This window comes from Heterocephalus glaber, unplaced genomic scaffold, assembly GCF_053883595.1.
Source record: "Heterocephalus glaber isolate CG9 unplaced genomic scaffold, H.glaber_assembly_v1.0 deba00001571, whole genome shotgun sequence".
NCBI lineage: Eukaryota > Metazoa > Chordata > Mammalia > Rodentia > Bathyergidae > Heterocephalus > Heterocephalus glaber.
Window position 1 is genome coordinate 1508575 of NW_028258356.1, and position 24697 is coordinate 1533271.

General features: G+C 36.1%; 1 protein-coding gene across 4 annotated transcripts in view; it reads left to right on the forward strand.

Annotated features, from left to right (window-relative positions):
• The window catches only part of Myrfl (myelin regulatory factor like), a 150612-nt gene that overhangs the window by 9079 nt on the left and 116836 nt on the right, over positions 1–24697 (forward strand). For all 4 annotated transcript variants that reach the window (XR_015443458.1, XR_015443459.1, XR_015443460.1 and 1 more), the window contains exon 2: positions 19888–19978. Coding sequence is in view for 1 of the 4 variants with exons in the window: in XM_087192413.1 (XP_087048539.1) it covers positions 19888–19978 (91 nt within the window). In the remaining 3 variants the exon portion in view is untranslated. The remainder of the gene's footprint in view (positions 1–19887; positions 19979–24697) is intronic.

Consider the following 24697-nt stretch of genomic DNA (forward strand, 5'->3'; position numbering starts at 1 on the left):
GACATTCATGTCTTGCAAGAGCCTTCTAACTTCTCACCTTGAGTTGATCACCTTCCACATTGCTATTGATTCACACAAAAGCCATTATTTAAATATTTTTATTGAATGTCCATTGCCTCAGCTTGGAAAAATGGCCTCAATGTAACATTCTAAGGAGACTTATCTCTGTTAACTCCCCCATATTAACATCTGTGAGAGGCAGTTTGGGGTAGTGATGAAGAGATGCCATAGGACCAGAGTTCAAACTCTGACTCCGCCCCTTGCTAGTGATGTGATCTTGGGAGTGTTATTTAATCTCTTTGAAACTCAGATCTATATCTATAAAATTGGGATAATACTGGAACTGACAGTAGATGAAATGATGCAATAGACATGAGGCTCAAAATAGGACTTGGATTACTGTTTGATATCACCGTCATTATTTTAGTAATATTGTTATTATTTTTTATCTGTATAACAACTCCACTGAACTTCTCATGGTTTCTTGAATACATTCTACCTTTTTATAGCATTGAGGCTTTGACCATGCCTTCTGCCCAGAATGTTCTTTCTTGCTTTTTCACTTAGCAAAATTAGTGAAAACTAATTTTCTAACTTTCATGGGCAAAGTTAGAAGCAAAATTCCCCATACTTACATGGCTCTTTGTCTATACCTTTGTATTAGCACCTTTCACATTGATAATTGTTAAACTGTTAATTTATGTGTTTAATGTCTGTCTTTCCCAAAGACAGTCAGTACTCTAGTTGAAGTACTCAACTTTTTTGCCTCATTCATCTTTGCAGGATTAGTGTCTTATAGATAGTAGTTAATTTAAAAAATCTTGTTAAATGAGATCTTGATCAATATTTCTAGTGTAAAAGGGGTCTTTGTCATCTTATATGTAATATCTTGGTTTACACTTCTTTACAAATGTCTTAGTTACTTTTTCTTGTTGCTGAGACAAAGATACTTAATACCTAAAGTTAAAGGAGGAAAGATTTTTCTTTTTGGCTCACAGTGTGTAGAGCCTGTAATTGGCTGGCTTCAGTCTGTAATGTGGCATGGCAGGGGGACATCACAGAGATGAAATGGTTCATGGTGGGCTGAAGACAACAAAAGCAGCAAGCAGCAAGCAACAACAGCAGACCTTTTTCTGTCCCTTATAGTCTATCCAGGCTACCTGCACAGGGAAAGTACCATTCACATCCATGGTGAGGCACCCTTAATCCTAGCATCACACCACAAATCAATTCCAGCATCACATCCTTAATCCCAGCATCATGCATTCTAGATTGAGCCACCTCTGAAAAGCCCTCCTTTGATGCATGAGATTTTTGGGGGAAGCTAGATACAAGCCAAAATAACATATTTTTCAGAGTACTGGGTATTGAACCCAAGGCCTTCCTTATGCTAGGCAAGGAATCTACCACTTAGTTATACCTCCAACCCCTCTTTACAGATATTTTAATATCAGTCCTGGGATCAACTCTGGTAAGAGAGCCACAGCTCCTCATTTTATGTAAAATTCTCTTGGAATTTCTCTGTTATCCATAGTAGCAATTTTCCTCTGTTAGGGTATCTCTAATTCTCCATAAAAGGGATTCTTTATTGACAGCTAAGAAATAGAGGAGTTGTGGTGCTCAGTAAAAACATGGCAGACATGCAAATTGGGAATGGAAAGGGTTGGAAACTAAAGTCCACAAGGAAGAGACAGGATGAAACTCAGGGTCCTGAACTGAGCTGAGCTGAGCTGAAAATCAGGCTCAATATTTGAAAGTCACTAGATGTTAGCAATCAAACAGCGAAATGGAAACTCTAGTCATGAGTAAAAATAGAGGTCCTAGTGCTAGGAAACACTGTTAAGGTAATGAAAATGGGGTCGTAAGAATGATATTGGAGGTTGTCTGATTACAGCCTCTTTCTCTTATAAAGACTGTATTTAACTGCCCACTCACATCAGCTCTGGAAATTGGAAACCTTTATAAATCACACATTATTCTTGAGCTCCTGATGCCAGCCTGTACATATGGTGATGAGTGATGTAGTAGTTAGCACAGGCTTGTACCTAGATTGCCCTGGGTTTGTTTATTTATTTATTTATTTATTTTGGTACCGGGAATCGAACTCGGGTCCTTGCACTTGCACAGCAGGCAGTGAAACCACTGAGCTAAATCCCCAGCCTTGCCCTGGGTTTAAATCCTGCTTATATTGCATACTTAAGGTTCTGCCTTGGCAAATGACTGGGTTCCTCATCTATCAAATGGGATAATACCTCACAGAATAGGAGTGAGGATTAAGATTAAACATATAAAGTCCTTTGCCTGACACAGTTATTGCCCGGTGACATAGTATTATTAGTATTCTATAATTAAGAAAAACATTTACAAAGGAGCTCCCTGAAGCAGTAAGAAAACCACTACCATTTAGAGAATGCTTGAATTTGTGTTAGACATTGTACTAAGACCTTTCATTGTATTAATTCAAAATTGCACAACACAATGAACAAGTAGATAAGGTGATCACCATTTTACAGATGAGAAAATAAAAATTCAGTGAAGTTTTATATCTTGTCTAGGATAACATCACTGTTATATGTCAGAGCTTGGATTAACACAGAGGCCTATCTGACTCTGAAGGTCTGTGTACATAGGCATTGTGTATAATTCCTTCTAAATAGGTTATAAGATAGTTATAGAACTTATGGCTTCTGTTAAAATAACCAAGTATCTTTTTTGATGATTTTTATAGAAAATTATTCTGGACTGTGAGCAGTTGGTACTTTACTACCATCTGGCATTTTTTGGCAAAGCCCAGCTTCAGCATCATAAGATGAGGGGTTTGTGACAAAAAGGCAATGTTTTATGTTTACAGAGCAAGCAGCTACAGAAACTCAAAAGATAAGGCCACTAATAAGAATGCAAAGATTAAGAAGCCAACATTGATCCTTAGTACCGCTTGGTGTATAATAAAATCCTACAGGGGAATTTAGGTAGATTGGTTTGCACAGAAATGTAGTAGACAATATTAATTTTTAATCTTGTCACTTTAGGTAACCAGACTCAGGACAAAAAGTTCAGCAAAATTAAAGCTGCATAACTGATACTCTGGTATTAGCAATATAAGAAATAAATGCCATATATAGCAATTGTAAGTACTTTGATCCAAGGGGAATATCATGTGACTTGATCATTGGAACTGATGTCACTCACACAGTGTTAAAGCTATCAATAGCTTTAAATATTGGGAGCCCAGAAACATGCATTCTAGTAATCCCAATAGTGTGTTGGTTAATGGCATAACCTTTATTCACACAAACCTGGCTTTGAATCCTAGTCTGTTGCTCCTCAGTTGTGTTACCTTAGGCTAATTACTTACCCTTTGAAAGTTTTAGGTTTCTTTTGTTCCATCTATAAAATAGAGATAGTAACACTTATCTCCTAGGGTTGTGCAGAGTAATGATAAAATGTTGAAATGATGAAATAAATGGTAGTTATTGATTTTATTATTATATTTTCAAGTGTGAAAAAACCAAATTATTTTCTTTATTTTGACACAAGAATAAGTAAGCTACATAGATAGATCCATACATTTCTTTTTCAAAAGAATACTCCTATCTCCAGGGAGTTATTATGACTTTTACATGTTCACATTAATTCCAAAGCCTTTATAATCATAAAATCTATTTATGGCCCTCAGTTTCCAAGCAACAAAGGACAAAGTACTGAGTATTTCCTTTATTGCAAAAGCTTTGGCTTTCCCATGTTTGTCTTGAAATCAACATTTTTCAGAAAAGACAGAATAGTGAAACTTAATACCATAATCCTAAGCCTTATATGACATTTCTCATATGGGAATTGAATCAAAGCTGAAAGAATACATTGTTATGATTGCTCTGTTATCGGATAATCTAAATCACTTTGTACTAACTCTACAGTAAATCTATAAGAAGTTCTGAAGCTGAGAGATTGAGAATTTATTTTAGGGAGAGAATTTTTTTTTCATTTTGTGTTCTGTAATGTTGTGTCAAAGACCCAGTTCTTTTACCTGTGGATAATCTTGAGGGAAAGGCTGGGATGGAGTTAAATTTGTATGAGAAAATGCTTTCTGCTGATGGTGGTATTCACTGAAATGGGCCATTCAACTATGCATGGGGCAGGGTTTGGAGAAGCTTGCTTTTAAGGCTTATAGCTAAATTAAATTGACTTTAAATGGGATCGAACCTTTTAATTCTGTTGTTTTTGCCCATGGATAATCAGTAGATAAAGGTTTGGGAGTCTAAAAATAATTAAAAGAATATATCACTATTTAGCATTTTATAAGGAATTTCAGTACAACTTATTTTTTTCATTTATGAAAAAATGAAACAAAATTTCATAAGAAAATAATAAGAGAATTATAATAATACACTGTGTATCATTATCTTCGATGTAGTTACTCAGAATACAAGACACAGACCAGAAAGATTATTACAAAGAAGAAAACAGACAACACAAAACTTTCTTTTCAATGAAGTAAGATAAATTAGTAGTACAAAGGAAACAAATTAGCACATATATTAAAATATTTTTGAAACAATGGAATAGGTAATTTGGGAAAGTATCTGAACTTCTCCCTACTTCCTATTTATCTCTGTTCTATTTTGCTTTTATTTGTATATAAGGCGTTTCTCATATAAAAGAAACCATGTGATATTTGAGCTTGCTTGTCTGACTTATTTCACTTAACATTATGCTCCCAAGTTGCATTCATTTACCTATGACTGTCTCAAGTTTATTGTTTTTTATTGCAGTGAAGTACTCCATTGTGCCTGAATACATTTTCCTTATCCATTCATCTGTTGCTAGACATATATGCTGTTTCCAAGATGTAGCTATTATAAATTGTGTTGCTATAAACATGGGTATGTCCAGTACAACCTACATGAAAAAGGTTTTTAATTTACATGACTATTTCTCTATTCATCTGTCTTAAAACTGTACCAAAGCAGATTAGGATATCTTGTTGGAAATTTTAGTGCCCTTTGTCCCTATAAGTATTTTACATATGTAGTGGGATTCTATAGATGCAAAAAAAGTGGAGAGAGTGAACCTCTTGTTTTTTCCCCTTGTTGAATTAAGGGAGCTTGTTGCTTTGAAACAACTCTACTGATAACGCACATAAAATGTTGTACATGAAGGAAAAGGCAGAAAGAATACTTTAAATATATTATGGTTCCATGGGGTAACAGTTGGTCAAAGCTCTTCTGAGTGTAAAACGTACTTTGGAACTATCTTTGTGTGGGAAAATGAAAGAATAAGATCTAGCTGTGAGTGTGAGTCTGCAGATTCCAGCTGAGGAAAAGAAGGAATCTATTATTCATACATTTCAAGTGTGGTGCCTTGAGAAGCATTTGAACTATTTCCTCTTATTATCTGTATGAGGATAAAACAAAGACAAAAATGTTCTTCCCTTCCCTGGAGAGAGAGTTAGGCTCTGTGTGAAATCTGAAACAGTCTTACATGGTGCTGAGAAGGTCAAGTCTGTGAAACAGTCCTCAAGACTGATCCTCCCCTTGCTGGCTTTTTAATGGAAATATTGGAAAAAACAAAAATCCATATGCATCCACCAATTTTTTCATTTACTTATTTTTCCAGTTCATTCCTAACCCTGCTTTGAAGTTTCTTTCTCTCTTATCCATTTGTATTATAGTTGTTCATAGAGTTTGATATTTCATATGGAAACCTGGATTGCCATTCTCACTGGCCTCTTGTGTATTCTGAGAGGGAAGAATTTTACAGATGTTAAAAAACTGAGGTATAAAAAGTTGAGATATATCTAAAATCATGCTGATAAGTTCCAGGTTTGAGACAAAACCTTTGTCTTCTCATTCTAAATCCAGCACTTTCCATCTGCATTCCACTCTGTCTTTTCAAAGGAAAAAGCAAATAAAGACAGGCATTGGCTCATGTCCCCCCATATTCTAGGGCTAGCTGTCAGAAAAATACTTAAACATGGTCAGTCTTTGGAAAAACCTCCTCCTTTCCATCCCTTCTCTTTCACTTTGCCATTAGCCATCTCATAATCTCTGGTCACAGATTTCCCAATCCCACATCCTCTCCCAATAGAGGCAGCAAGTTTCTACCTTTTCAGCCTTTGCTTAGCCCTTTGCTTTTGTCACCAACTAGTATGGATTCTTAGCCACATGTAAGTTGGAAATCTGATATGGGCTCATCCTCAAGCTTGCTGACAACTGTCACTATTGTTTGCCATCTTTTTCTAAAGGGGATAGTCCTCCTACAGGCTTCAAAGATGTTACCAACTAGCTCAAAGTTCTGCTCAATTTATATAGAAATCACAAGTTGGCAAAGTGTAGCTCTTTAAAAATTAATGGCCCTAGGCTTTGACTACCCACAGCTATCACCTCTTTTAGTGTTAATGTTTGAGGTTTTGAATGCCAGCCACTATCAGCTGTTTCAGTGTTAGCAACCCTCCTTGCTGTTCCAAGCAGGAGGCCTCAGGAACTCTTCCAGTCAGTGAAGATGGTGGTTCCCAGAAATTTCCTATTGTTCTTCACCATTCTTTGTTGCAGCCATCATCAGTTACCAGCTCCAGTAGCAGGCTGCTTTTGACACCAGTGGCCTTTAATATCACCAGCTATTAGTGTACTAGACTTTTTAATAGTCCAAATCAGAATAGTAATAATTTTCTAAAGCCTTGAATATAAAATCAATGAGATCGTCTGATGTGTTCCTATGCCACTTAAACAATTTTTCAGGTTCTATTTCCCAAATTTATCTTCATGGTTGTTGTGGCTTATGTCCCCCCCAAAGCCTCATGTGGTCATAGGTGGGGATTTTCAGAGGTGGCTGGATCTAAAGTATGTGATGCTGGGATTAAGTGTGTGAAGCTGGGATGAAGTGTGTGTGGTTACTAAATTAGTCCACTGATTGGTTTGGCTTAGTTCTTGGTGTGGATAATGTGAAGGATTAAGGGTGTCTCACCCTAGGTGTGAGGGCTACCAGCCCTAAGGGCATGTAGCCTGGTTAGACTATCAGGGAGAGAAAGAGGGCTGTTGTCATCGCTTGCTGCTTGCTGCCTTTCTGTCTTCTGCCTGCCATGAACTATTTCTCCTCTGAGATGCCCCTCTACCATGCCGTCTTGCCTTGAAGCCAGAAAACTATGAACTGAAACCTCTACAAACTGTGAACTGCAATGAACCTTTCTTCCTTTAACTTTGGGTGTTGAGTATTTTGTCTCAGCAATGAGAAAAGTAACTAAGACAATGCTTACAGCTAATATTGGTTAAATGCAGTCAATTGTTTTTTTTCTCTTCTGATATTTTTATTCCAGTATATATTAACATTAACGTATGTTATTGAAGAGAAAATGAATGAAGGATGAAAGTTTGATCATCCTGTTATAGGGCTGGGTGTAAGAAGGAGGATTAGGTGTAAGGATTCAAAACTTCTGGAAAAATGGATTCCCAAGCTCCCTGGAAGGCCAGAGGATCTTGTTTAATTTATTTCTTAAATCACTAATTTAAAAGAGGAAATGTGACCTTGATAATCTACTAGTGAAAATGTTGAAATTGTTCCATCAAAATAGAGGTTACATGATATAATAGACATATCATTTTCCCATCTTCCTTTGAATCCCATTTGAAATTTTAGATTCTTCATCAAGAAGTTGCACAAATACTATAAGGGCAGCTCTGCAAAGATAATGAGCCAATCACTAATCATTCATTATTTATTTTGAGTGATGCCTGAGTTAATGAAAAAGCAATAAAAGAGACATTATATGGAATTTTAATAACATTAATGCTGAAGGAAATAGGATACATAGCATTTCAAAGTTATGCTTGGCAGACACCATCAGCAGACACACCCACCTTCTTTCCTGCTAACAAAAGCCTCACCTATTCAGTTGGAGGAGAGTCCTTGAACCCAGGAAGGATACCTCTGATCCAGCTCTATCAGACGGATTATAATTGGCTTAAACCAGTTATCATAATCTAAATTCCCTGCCCCCTCTTCCTTTGCTTGCATAATTCAGCACCTGCAATTCTTTTCGGCCAGCATGCCTTTTATAAAAGGTAAATGCCTCCATTTTCCTGAGGTACTTAACAATATTGGTAATAATTTAACATGTTATTTAAATTTCTATTAAAAACATTATTGCTTTTGTGAACTTCTAGTGGTATTTGCCAACTCCATATCCTCCTATTATTTTGTATAAATCTACAGAAAGTAAGATTGTTTAGGAACACATATGTTATAGTAGCAAACACTTGAGCCCCTGAAATAACAACCACAACTTGGGCAATACTTACACTTACTAGGACTGTTTGCTCTGAAAAATGGGTGTGGTAATATCTGATAGAGTAGTTATCTGATTAATAGAATAAGATTGGTGTGAGGATTAAATGAGAAAATAAATTCTGCTGTGTAAAATTCTTATCACAGTATTGCTACAGAATGTGTTCCCCAAACTTACCAAGTATTCTTCTTCTCCATTGTCCATCTCTCAAATGGCTTGCCTTCATCTCTGAATACTATTTGCCAGCATTCTTCTCAAACATGGGTCTCATGTCATCAAGGTTTGACCTGTGCACAGAGGAGCAGAGACCTTACCATCCTATTTCTGTATTCAATGATTCTGTAATCCAATCTCTGTACCATGTTAGTTTCTTTGTCTAATACTTTCTTATGATGACAATCTAAAAGATCTATGCCATTATCATCTATTCATCCACAATCCAAGTTTATGTATATTATATTTACATCATTAGAAAAGTCAGTGCAAATCTGTATACTTTTTTTTTGTATTAAATTCTTTTATTGGTACATTATAGGTATACAACACAATTACATTTCTCATTGGGAATTGTACCTTTACATAATGCATCTTGGTTCTTATTTTTTTTCCCATTCCTAGCTCTCCCTTCATGCCCTCCACCCTTCCCTATTTACAAAGACTTCATTTCCATTTTTTCCATTTCTCATCATTTTCCCTTTCACTTCTTTCCTTTCCCCTGCCCCTCCCACTACCCCTACCCCTTTGGACCTTTTCTTCCTATTTTACATTATCGATTATTCATTCTAATCATTGGCACATTTTAGGTATACAATATAATGACATCCATCATTGGAAATTTGCACCTTTACATAGTCTCTCTTGGTTCTTATTTTTCACCATTGCCCAGCCCTCCCTTCAACCCCTCCATTCCTCCCTATTTACAAAGATTTTGTTCCTATTTTTCTGTTTTCTCATATTAATCCCATTCCCTTCTATCCTTTCCCCTAGCCCTCCCACTTCCTTCCCCTTTGCCCCTTTTCTTCTTATCTCACATTACCTATTATACACTTAGTCCTTATTTACACTTTCAGTTTCTCACACCAGAGAAACTATTCGGTATTTACACATGTGTGTCCTATTTATTTCACTTGAGAGTATCGCCTCAATGTGCATCCACTTAGCTATAAATGTCTCTAATTTCTCATTTTTTATGGCTGAGTAGTACTCCATTTTATAAAAAAAACACATTTTCTTTCTCCAGTCTCCAGTTGATGGGCAGCAAATCTGTATACTTAACCTTCTAATTTTCTTCTTGTCAGAGACAGCTATCAATCCAGTTATTCCAGATTAGCTTCTGACATTCTCATACAATATTGTGCCTTGGTCACCTCCTTCTAGCTGCCTACATATTTGGACAGTTTGTTTTCTCTATATTTTTCTAAATTATATGTAACATTATTGGGAAGGGTAAGAGCAGAGTCATTTTGTACTAAATTTTAAGATTTTCTCCAGGTTAGCATTCTGAGGAACAGTTGTTCTCTTAGGTAGAAATGATCTGAATTCTGTGTAATATTCTTTTTTCATCTTTTTATTTGTTTATTTTTTTGGTACCAGGGATCGAACTTGGGTCCTTGCGCTTACAAGGCAGGCGGCGGAACCACTGAGCTAGATCCCCAGCCCAATTCTGTGTAATATTAATGTAATTTACTTTATCTTTCTCTATCTTCTCTACAATTACTGTCATCCATCTTCGACCTTTCCTGGTCCCCACCATTGGATTATAAGCCCCTCCTAGGTGAGTGTGGTGGTACAAGCCTGTAATTACAGCACTCTAGGAAACTGAGGTAGGAGGATTGCAAATTTGAGACTAGCCTGGAAAACTTAGCAACTTGGAGAGAATCTGTCTCAAATTAAAAATAAATAAGGATTGGGGATGTAGCTTAGTGTGAAGGGCCTGGGCTCAATCCCTTATATGAGGAGGGGAGATGATTAGAAAAACCTTCTGCTAAATGTTTCTTTTTGTCAGACTTTTCTTCCTCTGCTGGGTACTGTTTACCTCTCTATGCTCCCCTTCTCCACCTTGAAGGTAACATGAATGTTGCTAACTATTCTGTCCTTAGTGCCTAGCATGCACTTATTAAATATTCATTGGAAGTTGAATGAATGAATGAGCAATTTTGTTAAGTATGTATTTAGTTGAACTCAAAATACACATGTCCATTGAGAGTCCCTAGCCTGCTGTCAGGTAGCTGAACAGGAAAGGAAAGGAAGTCCATTGGCCTGGCTAGCTCTTGGTAGGGATACGTAGGCTCTCTGAAGTCTTCTCCTGTTCTCAGAGTCCAGCAGCCAAAGTTTTGATAGTCTTTTCTAGAATTTTGCATCCTTGTCAGTTACAGAAAACCCATGTGGGGGCTGCCATTTGTTATATAATGTGCTTGAACTATGTACTCAAGTTGAATAAAGGTTAATTTTCATTTTATCTTTATTATCAGCAACGTAAATTCCAGGTGATTCAGACCATGTTAAAGTCCAAGGAGAGTCTTTCAATTTAGTCACTATTTCCAATGATGGGTCATGTTACCTCTGCTGGGAAGAACTGATTAAATTTTTACTAGGTCAATGTAAGACCAACCATGCAAGGAGATTCCCAAGATTCAGGTCATTAGGTGGAGTTTCTCTTGGGGATAGTGCCCTGCTGCTCACTTGTATTTCTAAGAGTGTGTAAAATAGGATTGATATGAGTGGATGAACTCCAGGCTCCTTGACCAAATCTCATTTCGTATCTCAAGACACAAACATAACTATCAAGGACTGGGAAAAATTGCCTGGATTCTTTTAACCAGTCACAAAAACCAGTGGTTTATTCTCTCAACTACTACTCACATGCAAGGATGTAAATGTTTAATTACAAACTCCTGACAGGGAAAAAATAGCCCATCTTTGTAGTATTTGCTAGTTTCCATGGTTTAATACTCCCACTATGGCTAGTTTTAAGCTGCCAGCATGATGTCACTGTCAAGTTGGGACAAGACAATGCACAAATCTGTGCAAGCTGTCTTCTGCACACTATTACACATTCTTCCACTTGTCTGGCCATTTCTTTTTTTTTTTTTTTGGTACTGGGGATCAAACTCAGGTTCTTGCGCTTGCGTGTGCAGCAGGCAGCGAAACCACTGAGCTAAATCCCCAGCCCTCCTGGCCATTTCTTCAATGCACCAGGTCAGAGTCTCATGGGATTTGATACCCCAGGATCTACTTCTTCTGACTGTTGTAGCCTCATTGACCTTTTTCCCTAGAAGTTTTTGTTTTTGGTGCCCTTTTTCTCTTGTTGAGTTATTTAGGCATCCCATAAAATGCTCCTATGTTTATCTCCACTGTCATAGCACATTATTGTGGTATACGTCTTTACGTCAATTTTTCACATTGGTCTATAAACTTCTTAAGCACAGAAGCTGATAATAATTGTACAAGGTGGTATTTATTGAGCTGTGATAAACATGTTGTGTTCATTTGCTCATTTAATTCTCATAACAACTCCATAAGACTTATTATGCTCTTATTAGCCTCATTTTATAGATAAAGGAAACAGGAGAGCCTAGGTAATTTGCCTAAGATTGAACAGCTGAGGTGTTTCAGTGAGGTTTTGAGCTCAGGCCTTGCTATAGAACCAGGACTCTTAACTACTAATTCTTTTTATCTTTGTGCTCATTGTACCTGGCACTGTGCCTGCTCCAAGTAGGTGTCCACTGTATGCCAAATGACATAATGGGAGGAGGCCAGTGTGGGCAGTGTTCTTGATTAGTCTTTGCTCTGGTCTTCCCAGCTTTAGTTCAATCTCCCGACTGTAGGCTGAATGACTGTTTATAATTATAAACCAGATCATCTTACCTCTCTGTTTAAAATTTGATGTCTGCCAGTGTCTCTAGATACACTTTTCACCATTCACAATCACATTTATTCATTTAGAGCTTTATGTATTTATGCAACAAATTCAATGCTAATTGAATAACTATCATGTTCTAGATTTTGTTGTAGATATGAGGATACATACAATAATAGGCAATTTCTGTTGTAGAGGAGCTTAGAGCTAAGTAGAGACAGGTGTATTGCTATATAGTTGAAATAAATGTACATACAGCTGGTAGTGGGATCCATGAAGGGCACTGCTCTCAGTCTCTGCCATATTCTTCACCTATCTCCTGAATCTGGTCGGACTACTGACACATTTCCAAAGAAGTCCTGATACTCATTGTTTGAAATCATTTGCATATTCTCTTTTCTGATCCTAGAGTCCTTGGCTTATTTCTGGCCAGCCTAATCAAAGCTTCCATAGTATTCAAGTGTATGTTCATCACAACACTTAACACTTTGCACTGCTATAGCTGATTTTCTTGACTCTCTTACTGGACTGTGACCTTGTCTCTAAATGTTTAATTACAAGCTCTTGGTGGAAGAAAACAATCAGCCCTGATTTGTAGTGTTGCCAATTTCTGTGGTATAAATACTCCCACCGTGGTCAGTTTTGAGCTACTAACATGATGTCAGTATTTACAAAGTTGGGATGAGATACACACAAATTTGTCCAAGTTGGCTCCCACACACTGTTGCGTGTTCTTCCACTAAGAATAACATTAAGTAAATGTGCACATAAGTGAATAAACAATTAGTCAACTGATGATTAGCAATATTTCTTGGAAAATGTAATCTTTATTCACCTAACTAAACTGGTTGTGGCTCTAGACATCAACATTAGATTTTAGATCCTGTTCCAATTTCAGTGGATTTTCAAGAAAAAATTCTCCGTAGCAAATGAGAGAAGAGGAGTATTGGTTTCTCATCCTCTTAATCATCCCCTTCTATTGCCATTTCTGCTCCAATTTCTCAAGAACACCAGCCTATTAGAGGGAAACTATATTTAAATCCAAAAGGTAATCATTTGAGTGTTCTTTCCTATTGCATTTAGAATTCTTAAATAACTAGAGCTGCTGTGACAAGCACATGTGGTCTTGGCTGTTGTCTGAATCTTCTGGGCAACCTTGTGTGTCACAACGGGTGAAAGAATGGAAAGGAACAGGGGAGCATCAGAGATATCAGGGCTGTGGGAAGGGAGCCTGTCTGATGGAAACAGGAAGGGTCTTTACATAGGATTGGTTGGTAGGCAGATGAACTGGTGGATGGAAGGAGTAAGGAAGGAAAAGTCTTTGCTGTGGCTCCCCTGCTTATAATTTAGAGAAGCCCCAAAGATATATGAGTGTTTGTTCATGGGCTCTGTGGATACAACTTGGATTTGTCTGCGTATTCCCCAATGGATTGTTGATCCTTATAACCTTGATTGATCCTTATCTGTCTGAATCCAAGGCAGCAGGGCAGGTTACCATCCTGCAATTGTCCCTGGAAGGGGAGGCAGAGAACTAGGGTGAGGTATGGGCTTACTTTTGGAAAGGAATCAAGAAGGGTTTCTATGAGCCTTCCAAAGGTTGTGGGCTGTTTCTCCTCTTGTGAGCAGGACTACAGCAGCCCTTCCTAGCCACAAAAGATACAGGTAGAAGCAGGTGGAATCCAATATGAAACTGACCCTCCCTGGACAGGAAATAGAATGCCCAAGGATATGTTCTTTGCAGGTTTGGTGTTATAAACAAGTGTTTAAGACATTTAGAGTAGAGTGATTATTTTTAAAAGCAGGAGATTTATTTTAAAAGCCATTTGAGAGTTGCTCTCTGTGTGTAAAACATCCTGAAACAGTTTTATCTGACACTATGGATTTATCTTGTTGATTAATTTCCTTTGTGTTTGGAAAGCACAGATGTGATTTTGAGAAAGCTAGCTGCTCCAGGGATCATCTCTCCATGTTCATTAAGGTGTTTGGACAAGCTGAACAGGCGCATCCTGGGAGCTGGGGCCCATTTTCTATTTCTACCCAGAAAGGGGGCAGGGTATTGTAAAGCAAGTGGTGCTTTGTCAGCACTTAGAATCCATGAGCCTCCTATTTCTACCTAGGACCGTGTGTGTGTGTGTGTGTGTGTGTGTGTGTGTGTGTGTGTGTGTGTGTTGGGGGAGGGTGCCATATAGAGCAGATGGGACACCAGCAGGAGCTTCAGTGGGAAACTAAACAGATTCCTCTCTCCATCTGCTTTTCTAGCAGTCAGCTTGTCCAAAGCCCAAAGAAACAGTAGAAGCAAGTCAGTCCTGCAGTTGGCTGGAGCTCCTCGTGGAGCAGAGGAGCACAGAGTGGGCAGGCAAGATGGGGTGGTGGTGAGAACATGCTCAGGAATCAAGGCAGGCCTGTGTTGGCTTCCCTGTGTGTCACCTGGAAGGTATGGGACTGTGAGCACACCAGTTAACCTGTGCAATCACTTGGCCTTATTGGTAAACTTGGATTAATGTTGATGTCCACCTGCTAGGGCTGTTTTGAAAATTAAATAAGATAACTCAGGTTAAGTGCTTGTCCTCTTTCTTAGCCCAGAGTAAGAAGTCCAAACTCTGATTGTCCCTGGACAACTGCAGTAATGTTCACATGGATTTCCCTTTTTTTGTTGTTCCCTTATAATCCTTTTCCAGACAGCAGCTAGAATGAACTTTTAAACATGTAGAGCACATCATGTCCCTTTCCAGAGGATTTCCACTGCTCTGACCTGCTCTACTCTTGTGCTCCTGGGCTTTAGACACTGGAATGATTTGCTTCTCATACTCGCTCAGCACTGTTCAGCCCCCAGGATCTTGGCATTGCCCTTCCCTCTGCCTGGCATGCTCTGTCCTTGATCCTTCCGTGGCTGGTTGCTGCCTGAGAGAAGCCTCCAAAACAAAAGGCGATCCTCTGCCACAGTCTATTATACCACACTGTTTCCTTTTCATCACTATCTGGACATACCCTGTTTGTTTATTGCTTTCCCTATGTCACTTATGTGCTACCCTACCCTTTCGGTCGCCACATTTCCCTCCCATAGAATACAAGTTTCCTAGAAGAGTCTTATCTTTTGTTTTGTTTTTTTTCACGGCAATGCTCCCAGAACCTCATACAGTGCTTGGCACATGGCAGATGCTTAGTAAGTATTGGTTGAATTAATGTTTTGTCCTGCCATCTCCAACCTGTCCTTTCTTTAAAATTTAGCTGAAGGCTAAATTCCACTGGGAAGTCATTTCTGACTATCACAACTTTAAAGAATCTTTTTATTTTACAAATCCAGGAGGCACTGGGGATATGTTCTGTCTATTTCTTTCTTAGTACCTGTCATCAAATAGAGTTGGTGATGTCTTTTCTTCTCTATTTCTACACCTTGAGAACATAGAGAAAGAAGAAAATCTCCAAGTGCTTTTTTTTGGTACTGGGGATCGAACTCTGGACCTTGAGCTTGCGAGGCAGGTGCTGGAACCACTGAGCTAAATTCCTGGCCCTCCAAGTACTTTTTATGAAGACAGCATAAAACATGAGGAATACTGGTGGAGGCGCAGAGTGTTAATTTAATGAATAGCCAAGTTAGACTTGGAAAAACCCCCACAAAATTTGTTAAGACCTTTTTATCTATCATCTATTTCAGATTTTAATAAAATGAAAGAAAACCCTTTTGGCCTTCCACTGTTGGCAAAAGTAAAAAACAAAAACAAAAAACAGTTGTTTCTGATCCTGTAGATGAGAATATTATAATTCTCTAGAGAAGCAAAATATTTTACCCAACAGAAGGTACCACCCAGAATGGAGACTGGGAGTTGCCAAAGACAATACGTACACCATGAGGAGTCCTTGAATCCTAAATAATGGGTTTGAGTGAATTGGTTTATCCCTGGCATTTTAGAGAGCAGTTGATTACAGTAAAACTAGCTCCCATCTGTGTTTAGCACAGATAAATTGCTTGCCTTGGTTTAACCACTGTATGTTGGCTTCAAGTAATTGGTTATTGGTTATCAGGAGCTACAGTGTAGTTACAGTGGCATGAAAAGCTTCTAAATAATGACGTGGGAACTGTATGTTTGGGTGGGGGCTCTCATGCCACTCAAACTGCTCTGGTAAGACAAAGCTTAGTCAGAGGGCATTGAAGGAAGCTCAGATTTCAAGGGCCTTTGTTGTGGGGTGGGGTCGCATCCAGGAAAGGCCAAGAGGATGGAGTAAAGGATCATCAGTCTAGTCCTTTAAAAGGAAGATATTTCTTTCATTCATTCATTCAACAAATGTACTTTGACTCTCAACTGTGAGCCAGCTGAAGGATCTAGGTCAGTGGTGGCGATCCTATGGCACATGGATCACAGCAGGGCCTTTGTTTTCATTGAAAGCTCTGAAAGGTTCTCTATCACTGTTCAAAGTGATGAGGTTATAGAGAGGAATAAGACGATGATTTTAGCACTCATTGAACTTTTCTATTGAATAGAATATACAGAATCATTAAGAGGTTTGATTTGGGAATTAGTCATTTAAAATTTAAGAAGTAGTCTTTGCTTTCGGCCTTTTTATGTGTAGTCTGAAAAACTCAATTTTTATATGGTCAAATTTATAGACCTTTTTCTTATGTTTTTGTTGTCCTCATTATGATTTGACAACCGACCTGCCCTTCTAAAATATACAAACATACATCCCTATTTTCTTCTAATATTGTGGTTTATTTAAATCTTCCATTACCTAGGAACTCATTTTGATGTAGAAGTGAGATTCTAACCTATTCATTTTTTATTAACATAAAATGATACATTTATCATTACCTAAATTCCCAAAAATATATTTGGGGCTTATTTCTGAACATTATTGTATTCAAAAGATTGGTCTATTGCTATAACAAAAAATTTATACTACTTGTATGTATTTGTTAATATATATCCCTTATTTATTTGTTTATTTTTTATTCTCTTGGGTATCACATTACATTTTTTGAAATAAACTATAGAATAACATTTTTATTTCAAGAGTTTTTAAATCATAGATTTATTAAATACATAGATTATGCTAACTGTAAGTTACTGACAAGTAAAATCAAAGGTCCAACTGACTAAACACCACATACATGTGAGATCTTCAAAATGAAGCAATGTGTATAAATCAATGTTCATGTTCTAGGCATGGAAATTAGAAACCTAATAAACTTCTTCATTCAGCATGGAGAAAAAAATAAGAATGTCTATGTCTTTGCACTGCTGCCTCTTTTTGTCCAAAAAATGGTCTTTATTTGTTCAAGTCTTCATTTAGTTATGTATCAGAGTTTTAGAGTGTCTTTTTTTTTTTTTTTTGCAGTATGGGGATCGGACTCAGGACTTTGCACTTGCAGGGCAGGTGTAGTGCCACTGAGCTAAATCCCCAGCCCTACAGTTTCTTTTTTTGATTTTATCAAGTTTATTACTAGGAATCTTTACATTAAATTTTCTAAGTACACTATAGAAATCTATTTTAATATATATTACTTTTGTGATGGTCTTCTTATTGAAGTTCTCTCTTATTTATAATAAGTTTTAGTTAGTATTCTTTGGTTTTGTAAGTTTAAAATGAATGTCCTATGCAAATTGTTTCCACCTTTTAAACATTCATTCCTCTCATTTTGTTTTCTTGATTAAATGTGATGCTAGTGCATTTAGTTGTGTATTGAGTAATAATATGGTAACAAAGTACTTATTTTTGGTGAATTTCTTTTTTTTTTTTTTTACAAAGTACTTATTTTATTCCTAACATTAATGGAAGTAGTTCTAGTTTTAAAAAATAATTTTGAAAAACCACATGTATACAAGAAATAGGTGCAGTACGATGTACACATGTGTATGAATATATTCACTCTTAATGATGTCATTGGAATCAATGTTAAATGCTCAATGCCTTCTGGCCCTGATCAAGAAGGTCAGGTAGCTTTTTACTCATGATACATAAATTCTAGTATCGAATCATCACTGTATTCCTTGATGATAAATTCTTCCCTTGATGCTGAATTCCATTTCCCCACATTTTCTTTTGGATCTGGGCATAATATTCATAATTGATGTTAGTCTGTAGTTTTTTATGCATTTCATTTCTGTCAAATTTTGGCATCCCTTTCTTTTATGCTGGCTTCATAAAAAATATCTGGAGGCCTTTTTCTTTCTCTATGTTCCAGAGTTCTGAAAACAGGAGAGGAGTTATTATGTTGCTAAAGCTTTGAAGCATGGTGCTTGATGCCAGTGGAAACTTGCTCTTTTAAGCAAAGCATAGCTGATGGTCATGGATGAAAAATCTCTGTATTTATTGCAAGGCTACTAGTCATTCTTTTTATTTGGACCCTATCTTGGCAATTTTATTTTTTTAAAAAAGTTTAAAATATCCTTTTATCTGAAGTTGTATACATTTTTCCAAAATGTAAAATAATTCTTTAAAAAAGATGTTATTTAAAATCCTATACTCTCACCAGTGTTAATAGTGGTGGGATATTATTTTATCATCTCTCAGAATATCTACCTATAAAAATGAATGGAAATAGTTTTATAATAAATAGATCTTATCTTACATGCACTATATTAATTTTATTTGAATTTAATAATAAAAAGAACTTAAAGGAAAACTGGAGGAATTACAGAATTTAAAGTAATTGTTTCTTTACTTCTAGATATATCAGTTCCAAAGAATTTTTCCAACACTAAGAAACAAGATTTAAGAGTCACTTAACAGTTGGAGCAGTTTTTAAGAAACTGATGATTCAGAATTCGGTAGTGCTATGATTTGAATATGGCCTGTTCCCCCAAACTCATGAAGTTCAATCCCCAAATTCATGTGTTAGTAGTATTAAGAGGTTGGAAACTTAATCCAACTATGGTGTTTAGAAGTGGGACTTTTGGAAAATGACGACTTATACGGTTGTTAGGGTGAAGCCTCTGTGACTGAAATCTTGGTGGCTTTATAAGAAGAGGGGCAGAGGCCAGACACAGAGATGTCCATTTTCTATTTCTTGCCCTGTGATGTCGTGTACTGAATTTGCTACTCTGCCAGCAAAAAGCTATTGCCATAACCTATCCAACCCTTTTTAGTCCAAATACACGAATTTATTCTTTTTGGGGGCATAGAGGCTGCTTTACTACCGAGAATGTAACCCTTGCTAAGCACAGCTTTATCAGGAGATGACATCCTCTCATCAAGACCCCATATGTGCGGGTCTCCCAACTCTAAGCATTCACAGAATTTCAGTTCGCTTTTGCTTCGTTTAGGACAAGACAAGAGCTGCTCCGTGTTTGGCTAAACCATCTGTGTTACAGGATTGAATTCTACCAGGATAATAAATCTATCTTGTCAGCTAGTCAGTGATTTTTTTTTTTACTTTTGTTCTGAGTCTATTTTTTAGTTTCTTTTTTTATCATTAAAAAAAAAATTTTATTTATTTATTTATTTTTGGTACTGGGAATCGAACTCAGCTCCTTGCGCTTGTGAGGCAGGTGCCGGAACCACTGAGCTAAATCCCCGGCCCGCTCTTTTTTTATTAGTATATATTTGCGGTACATAATAATTACATTCATCTTGGGGAACTGTTACTATACATAGTGCATCTAAAGACATGACTGAAGAAAATATTTAAATGGAAGAAAGACCACATTCTCATAAATGCATTGTGCTATTTAGTTGCTTTGAAATTCTTGAGTATAAGGTGTCATCTTCTGAAATCTTCATGGTTCTAAAGAGTCTCAATTTGCCTTTGCAGCTCAGGGAGCCAATGGCACTCTGGAGAACCCAGCCCTGGATACAAGTCTACTGGAAGAGTTCTTGGGCAATGACTTTGATTTGGGGGTCTTGTAAGTAATGAGAGCACATCTTTTCATTTGATGTTTTCAAAATTAAGAGATAATTAAATGAGATAGGCAGGGTTTCATCCTCTTCTAGTTTCCAAAGGAACTTAGGTAGAATTAGTATTATTTCTGTGGCATATTTGGTGTATTTGGTATATTTGACCAGCGAGGACACATGGACCTGGAACTTTGTTTGTGGGAAGTGCCCTCTCCTCTTCTCAACTCATGTCATTGCAAAAATTGCAATGTCTTGAATAGACATGGAGCTATTTAGGTTATTTGCTGGGTTGTTACCCCCTTAGGCAGTGTGTGTCTTTTAGTGAATTTGTCCATTTCATCTAGGTTTTCAAATTACTGACATAAAATTATTCATATTTCCTTATTAAATTTTAATGGCATTAAGATCTGTAGTGATGATCTTCACATCATTCTTTATATCAGTAGTTTGTGTCTTTTCTCTTGATCAACCTGGCGGGAAGTTTATCAATTTTCTTAACTTTTTCAAAGAACCAGGTTAAAATTATATTCTCAATTGTTCTGTTTTCCCTTTCATTGGTTTCTGCCCTTATTTTTGCTATTGTTACAGCTGTACAAGCTTTCTTTTTTATTCTTAACTTACATACAGTGAAACTTAACTTTTTTGTATATATTTCTGAGTTTTGACAAGTTCATAGAGTTGCATAACTACTACCAAAATCAGGATAAAGAACAGTTTCCTCATCTGAAAGTTTTCTCTGCCTTATCTTGTCCTTTGGTTATCAAACAAACTACAGACTTCTAATTCCTGGTAACTATTGATCTGTTTCCTGTCCTTATAGATCTGTTTCTCCCAGAATATTACATAAATAAAAATGTACAGTATATTACCTTTTGAGCCAGTTATCACTCACTTAGCATAACATCTTTGTCCAATAGTTAATTTCTTTCTATTGCTGAGAAAGATTTTTTTGCATGCTTTTGTCACAGTTTGTTCATCCATTCACCCATTCAAGGATACTTAAATTATTTCCACTTACTGGCAGTTATGAATAATGTTTATATAAATATTCACATGCAGAGTTTTGTTTGACCAAGAGTTTTTCTTTAGAGTAAATACTTAAGATAAAACTGCTTGGATGTATTATAAATGTAAACTTAAAGAATTGCCAAATTTTTTAGGGTGACCATGTTATTTTATTCTACTATTAGCTGTGTGTGAGATATCCAATTGCTTCTCTTCATCGTCAGTTCTTAGTATTACCAATATAACAAAATTTAATATAGGGCCGGGGATTTACCTCAGTGGTTCGGCTGCCTGCCTCGCAAGCGCAAGGTCCTGAGTTCGATTCCCGGTACCAAAAAAGCCCCCAAAACAAAATTTAATATAGCCATCCTAACAGACTTGCAGTGGTATCTCATTGTGTTTTAATTTACATTTTCTAGTGACTAAAGATGCTGGGTGTTATTTCATGTGCTTATTTGCCATTCATGTATTTTTTTTGGTGAAGTGTCTGTTTAATTTTTTTGTCCATTTAAAAAAATTGAGATTATTTTCTAATCTTTTGTTTTAGAAAAATTTTATAGGAATTTTGTTAGACTTGTGAATATAGTTGGTAATTTACATGTTAATTCTTTTAATAATGCCTTTTTCAGAGCAAAAAATTTAAATTTGATTGTGTTCAAAATTTTTCTCATATGATTTATACTTTATATTTAAGAAATATAATCCAGCTTAATCCAGGTTCCCAAGAAATTTCTCTTGTTTTTTCTAAGAATCTAAGAAATTTCCTTTTTTTTTTTTTTTTTTTTTTGAGACAGTCTTGCTATATACTTCAAGCTGGTCTTGAACTTATTATGCTATCCAGGCTGGCCTCAAACTCATGGCAATATTCCTGCCTCAGCCTTCTAAGTGCTGAGATGATAAACATGTACCATCATGTTCAGCTACAGTATTACACTTATGTCTATCTGTGATCTGTTTTCAATTAATTTTTGTATAAAGTTTGAGATATATCAAAACTAAATTATTAGTATGTGAATGTTCAATTATTCTAAAATTATTAGTTTAGAACCTTTATCAATTGAATTCAAGGTTATTTAAAGAGATCAATTGGCCATATTTGTGAGGTCTCATTTCTACAATCTCTATTCTATTTCATTGTTCTATATGCCTATCATTTCCCCAATACTATACCATCTTTATTACTGCAGCTTTATCACAAATCTTAAAATAATATAGTATAAATCCTTCAAATTTGTCCTATTTTCAAAATTGTTTTATTAATAAGTATTAAAATCAGCTTTTTGTATCTGAAGAATCCTGCTGGATTTTTATTAAGATTGTATTAGTATGAAAATCTACTTGGGGAGAACTGACAGCTTAATAAAATTGAGTCTTCCAATCCATGAACACGGTATATTTCTCTATTTTAATTTTATTTCTTTTGTCAGTGTTTTGTAGTTTTCAATCTACAACATATACCCTGCACATATTTTGTTTTATTTATAGCTAAGTATTTCACATTTTTCCTTTGAGCCATTGTAAATGACATTTAAAAATATTTTTGTGGGGCCGGGGATTTAGCTCAGTGGTTTTGCCACCTGCTGCACAAGCGCAAGGACCTGAGTTTGATCCCCAGTACCAAAAAAAAAAATTTTGTGTTCCAATATTTTTGCTGGTATATAGAAATAACAATTTTTAATTTTGGGGGTTTTAGTCTTGCAATATTAATCAAGCCATTTATTAGTTCTAAAGGCTTTTGAAAGATATATTTCTCAGGTTTTTCTATGTTGATAATTATCTGATCTGCAAAATGAGACAGTTTTATATCTTTCTTTCCAAACGTTATACTTTTTTGGACCCCTTTTCCTGAAAGGTTACTGAATTGGGTATAATGTTGAATAGAGAAGTAGTGACAGCAGATATTCTTGTTTTGTAACTGGTGTTAAAGAAGGATTCAGTTTTTTTAAATCATTAAGTGTGATATAAGTTATAAGGTTTTTGCAGTGTCCTTTATTCATTTAAGGAGAGTCTCCTAGTTTGATGAGAAGTTTTTACTCTGAATAGACATTGAATTGCATCAAATGTTTTTTCTGTACTTATTGACATAATTATACATCTTTTCTCCTATTAATATGGTGACTTAGTTTACTTAATTTTGAATATTGAACTGCATCAAATTTCTCGAGTAAACCTCACTTAGTTCTAATGTATGGTCTTTAGATACATATTCTTGAATTCATCTGACTAAAATTTTGTTGAGGATTTTGCATTTGAATATTCATGAGAATATTGGTCTGAAGTTTTCCTTTCTGTTACGGCATTTTTGGGGAGGGTAGAGTATCAGAATAATCTCTCTCTCTCTCTCTCTCTCTCTCTCTGTCTCTCTCTCTCCCCCTCCCCCCATATACTACTGCAATAAACACTGGAGTACAAATGTCTCATTTCTCTTGGTTATATATCCAGTAATGGAGTTGCTGAATCATACGATAGTTCTCTTTCGAGTTTTGTTTTTTTTTGTACCGGGGATTGAACTCGGGTTCTTGCTTTTGCGCAGCAGGCGGCGAAACCACTGAGCTAAATCCCTGGCCCTCTTTCTAGTTTTTTGAAAAACTTCTGTATTGTTTTTCGTAATGACTGTACTAATTTACATTCTCGCCCACAGCATTTGGAAGTTCTTTTTTCTTTGCATACTTGCCAGCTCTTGTTATTTTTTGTTACTTTGATAATAGCCATTCTGACTAGGATGAAATGATATATACTTGTGGTTTTCACTTGAATTTCCCTGATAATTAGTGATGTGAACATTTTTCATATACTTGACCATTTGTATATCTATTTTATTGTTCTTTTCAATTAAGCAGTTTTTGGTTTCATTGATTTTTCTGTTTATTTTTCAATCTTACTGACTTCTACCCTTATTTTTATTTCCTTCTTTCTGCCTGCGTTAAGTTTGCTCTTCTTTTTTAGTTCTGAGGTAGAATATTAGTTCTTAATTTGAGAACTTTCTTTGCTAATTTAAGAATTCAGTGTTATACATTTCTCTGTATGGCTAGCTGCATATCTCAGTTTTGATACAATCATATTGCCTTTAAAAGTATGACATGGTATTATAATATTTGGTTTCCACACTCATACCCATGTCAGAGAACTTAAGAAGAGGAAAAATAGCCTGTTATATTGACTCAAGCATTTACCATTTTTTTGTTGATTTTTTTTCAATGAGGAAATGACATGATTCTTCCTGGAGTCATTTTTCTTCCACTTTAAAATCTCTGTTTAGCCTTTCCTTTAGAGTAGATCTGTTGGCAATGCATTCTCTAAATTTTCCTTCATTGAAAATGTATTTATTTTACTTTCATATTTAAAGAACATTTTTGCCAGATGTAGAATTCTTGGTTGATAGAATCTTTTTTCATCCAGCACTTTAAATAGGTTGGCCTATTGTCTTCTAACCCTCATGGGTTCTGATAAGAAAAGGATTATTATTGGAATCATTGTTCCCTTGTATGTAACATGTCATTTTTCTGTACCTGTATTTTCTTTATCTTTGATTTTCACCAATTTGACTATGATATATCTGAGTAGGCATATGGTTTTCTTTGAGATTACTCTATCTGAGATCTGCTAAACTTTTTGAATTTTATAAATTTGTGCTTTTTACCACATCTGGAAAGTTTTCAATATTATTTCTTCACATTTATTTTTTTGTACCAATGTCTTTCTTTTTTCCTTTTTGGACTCCA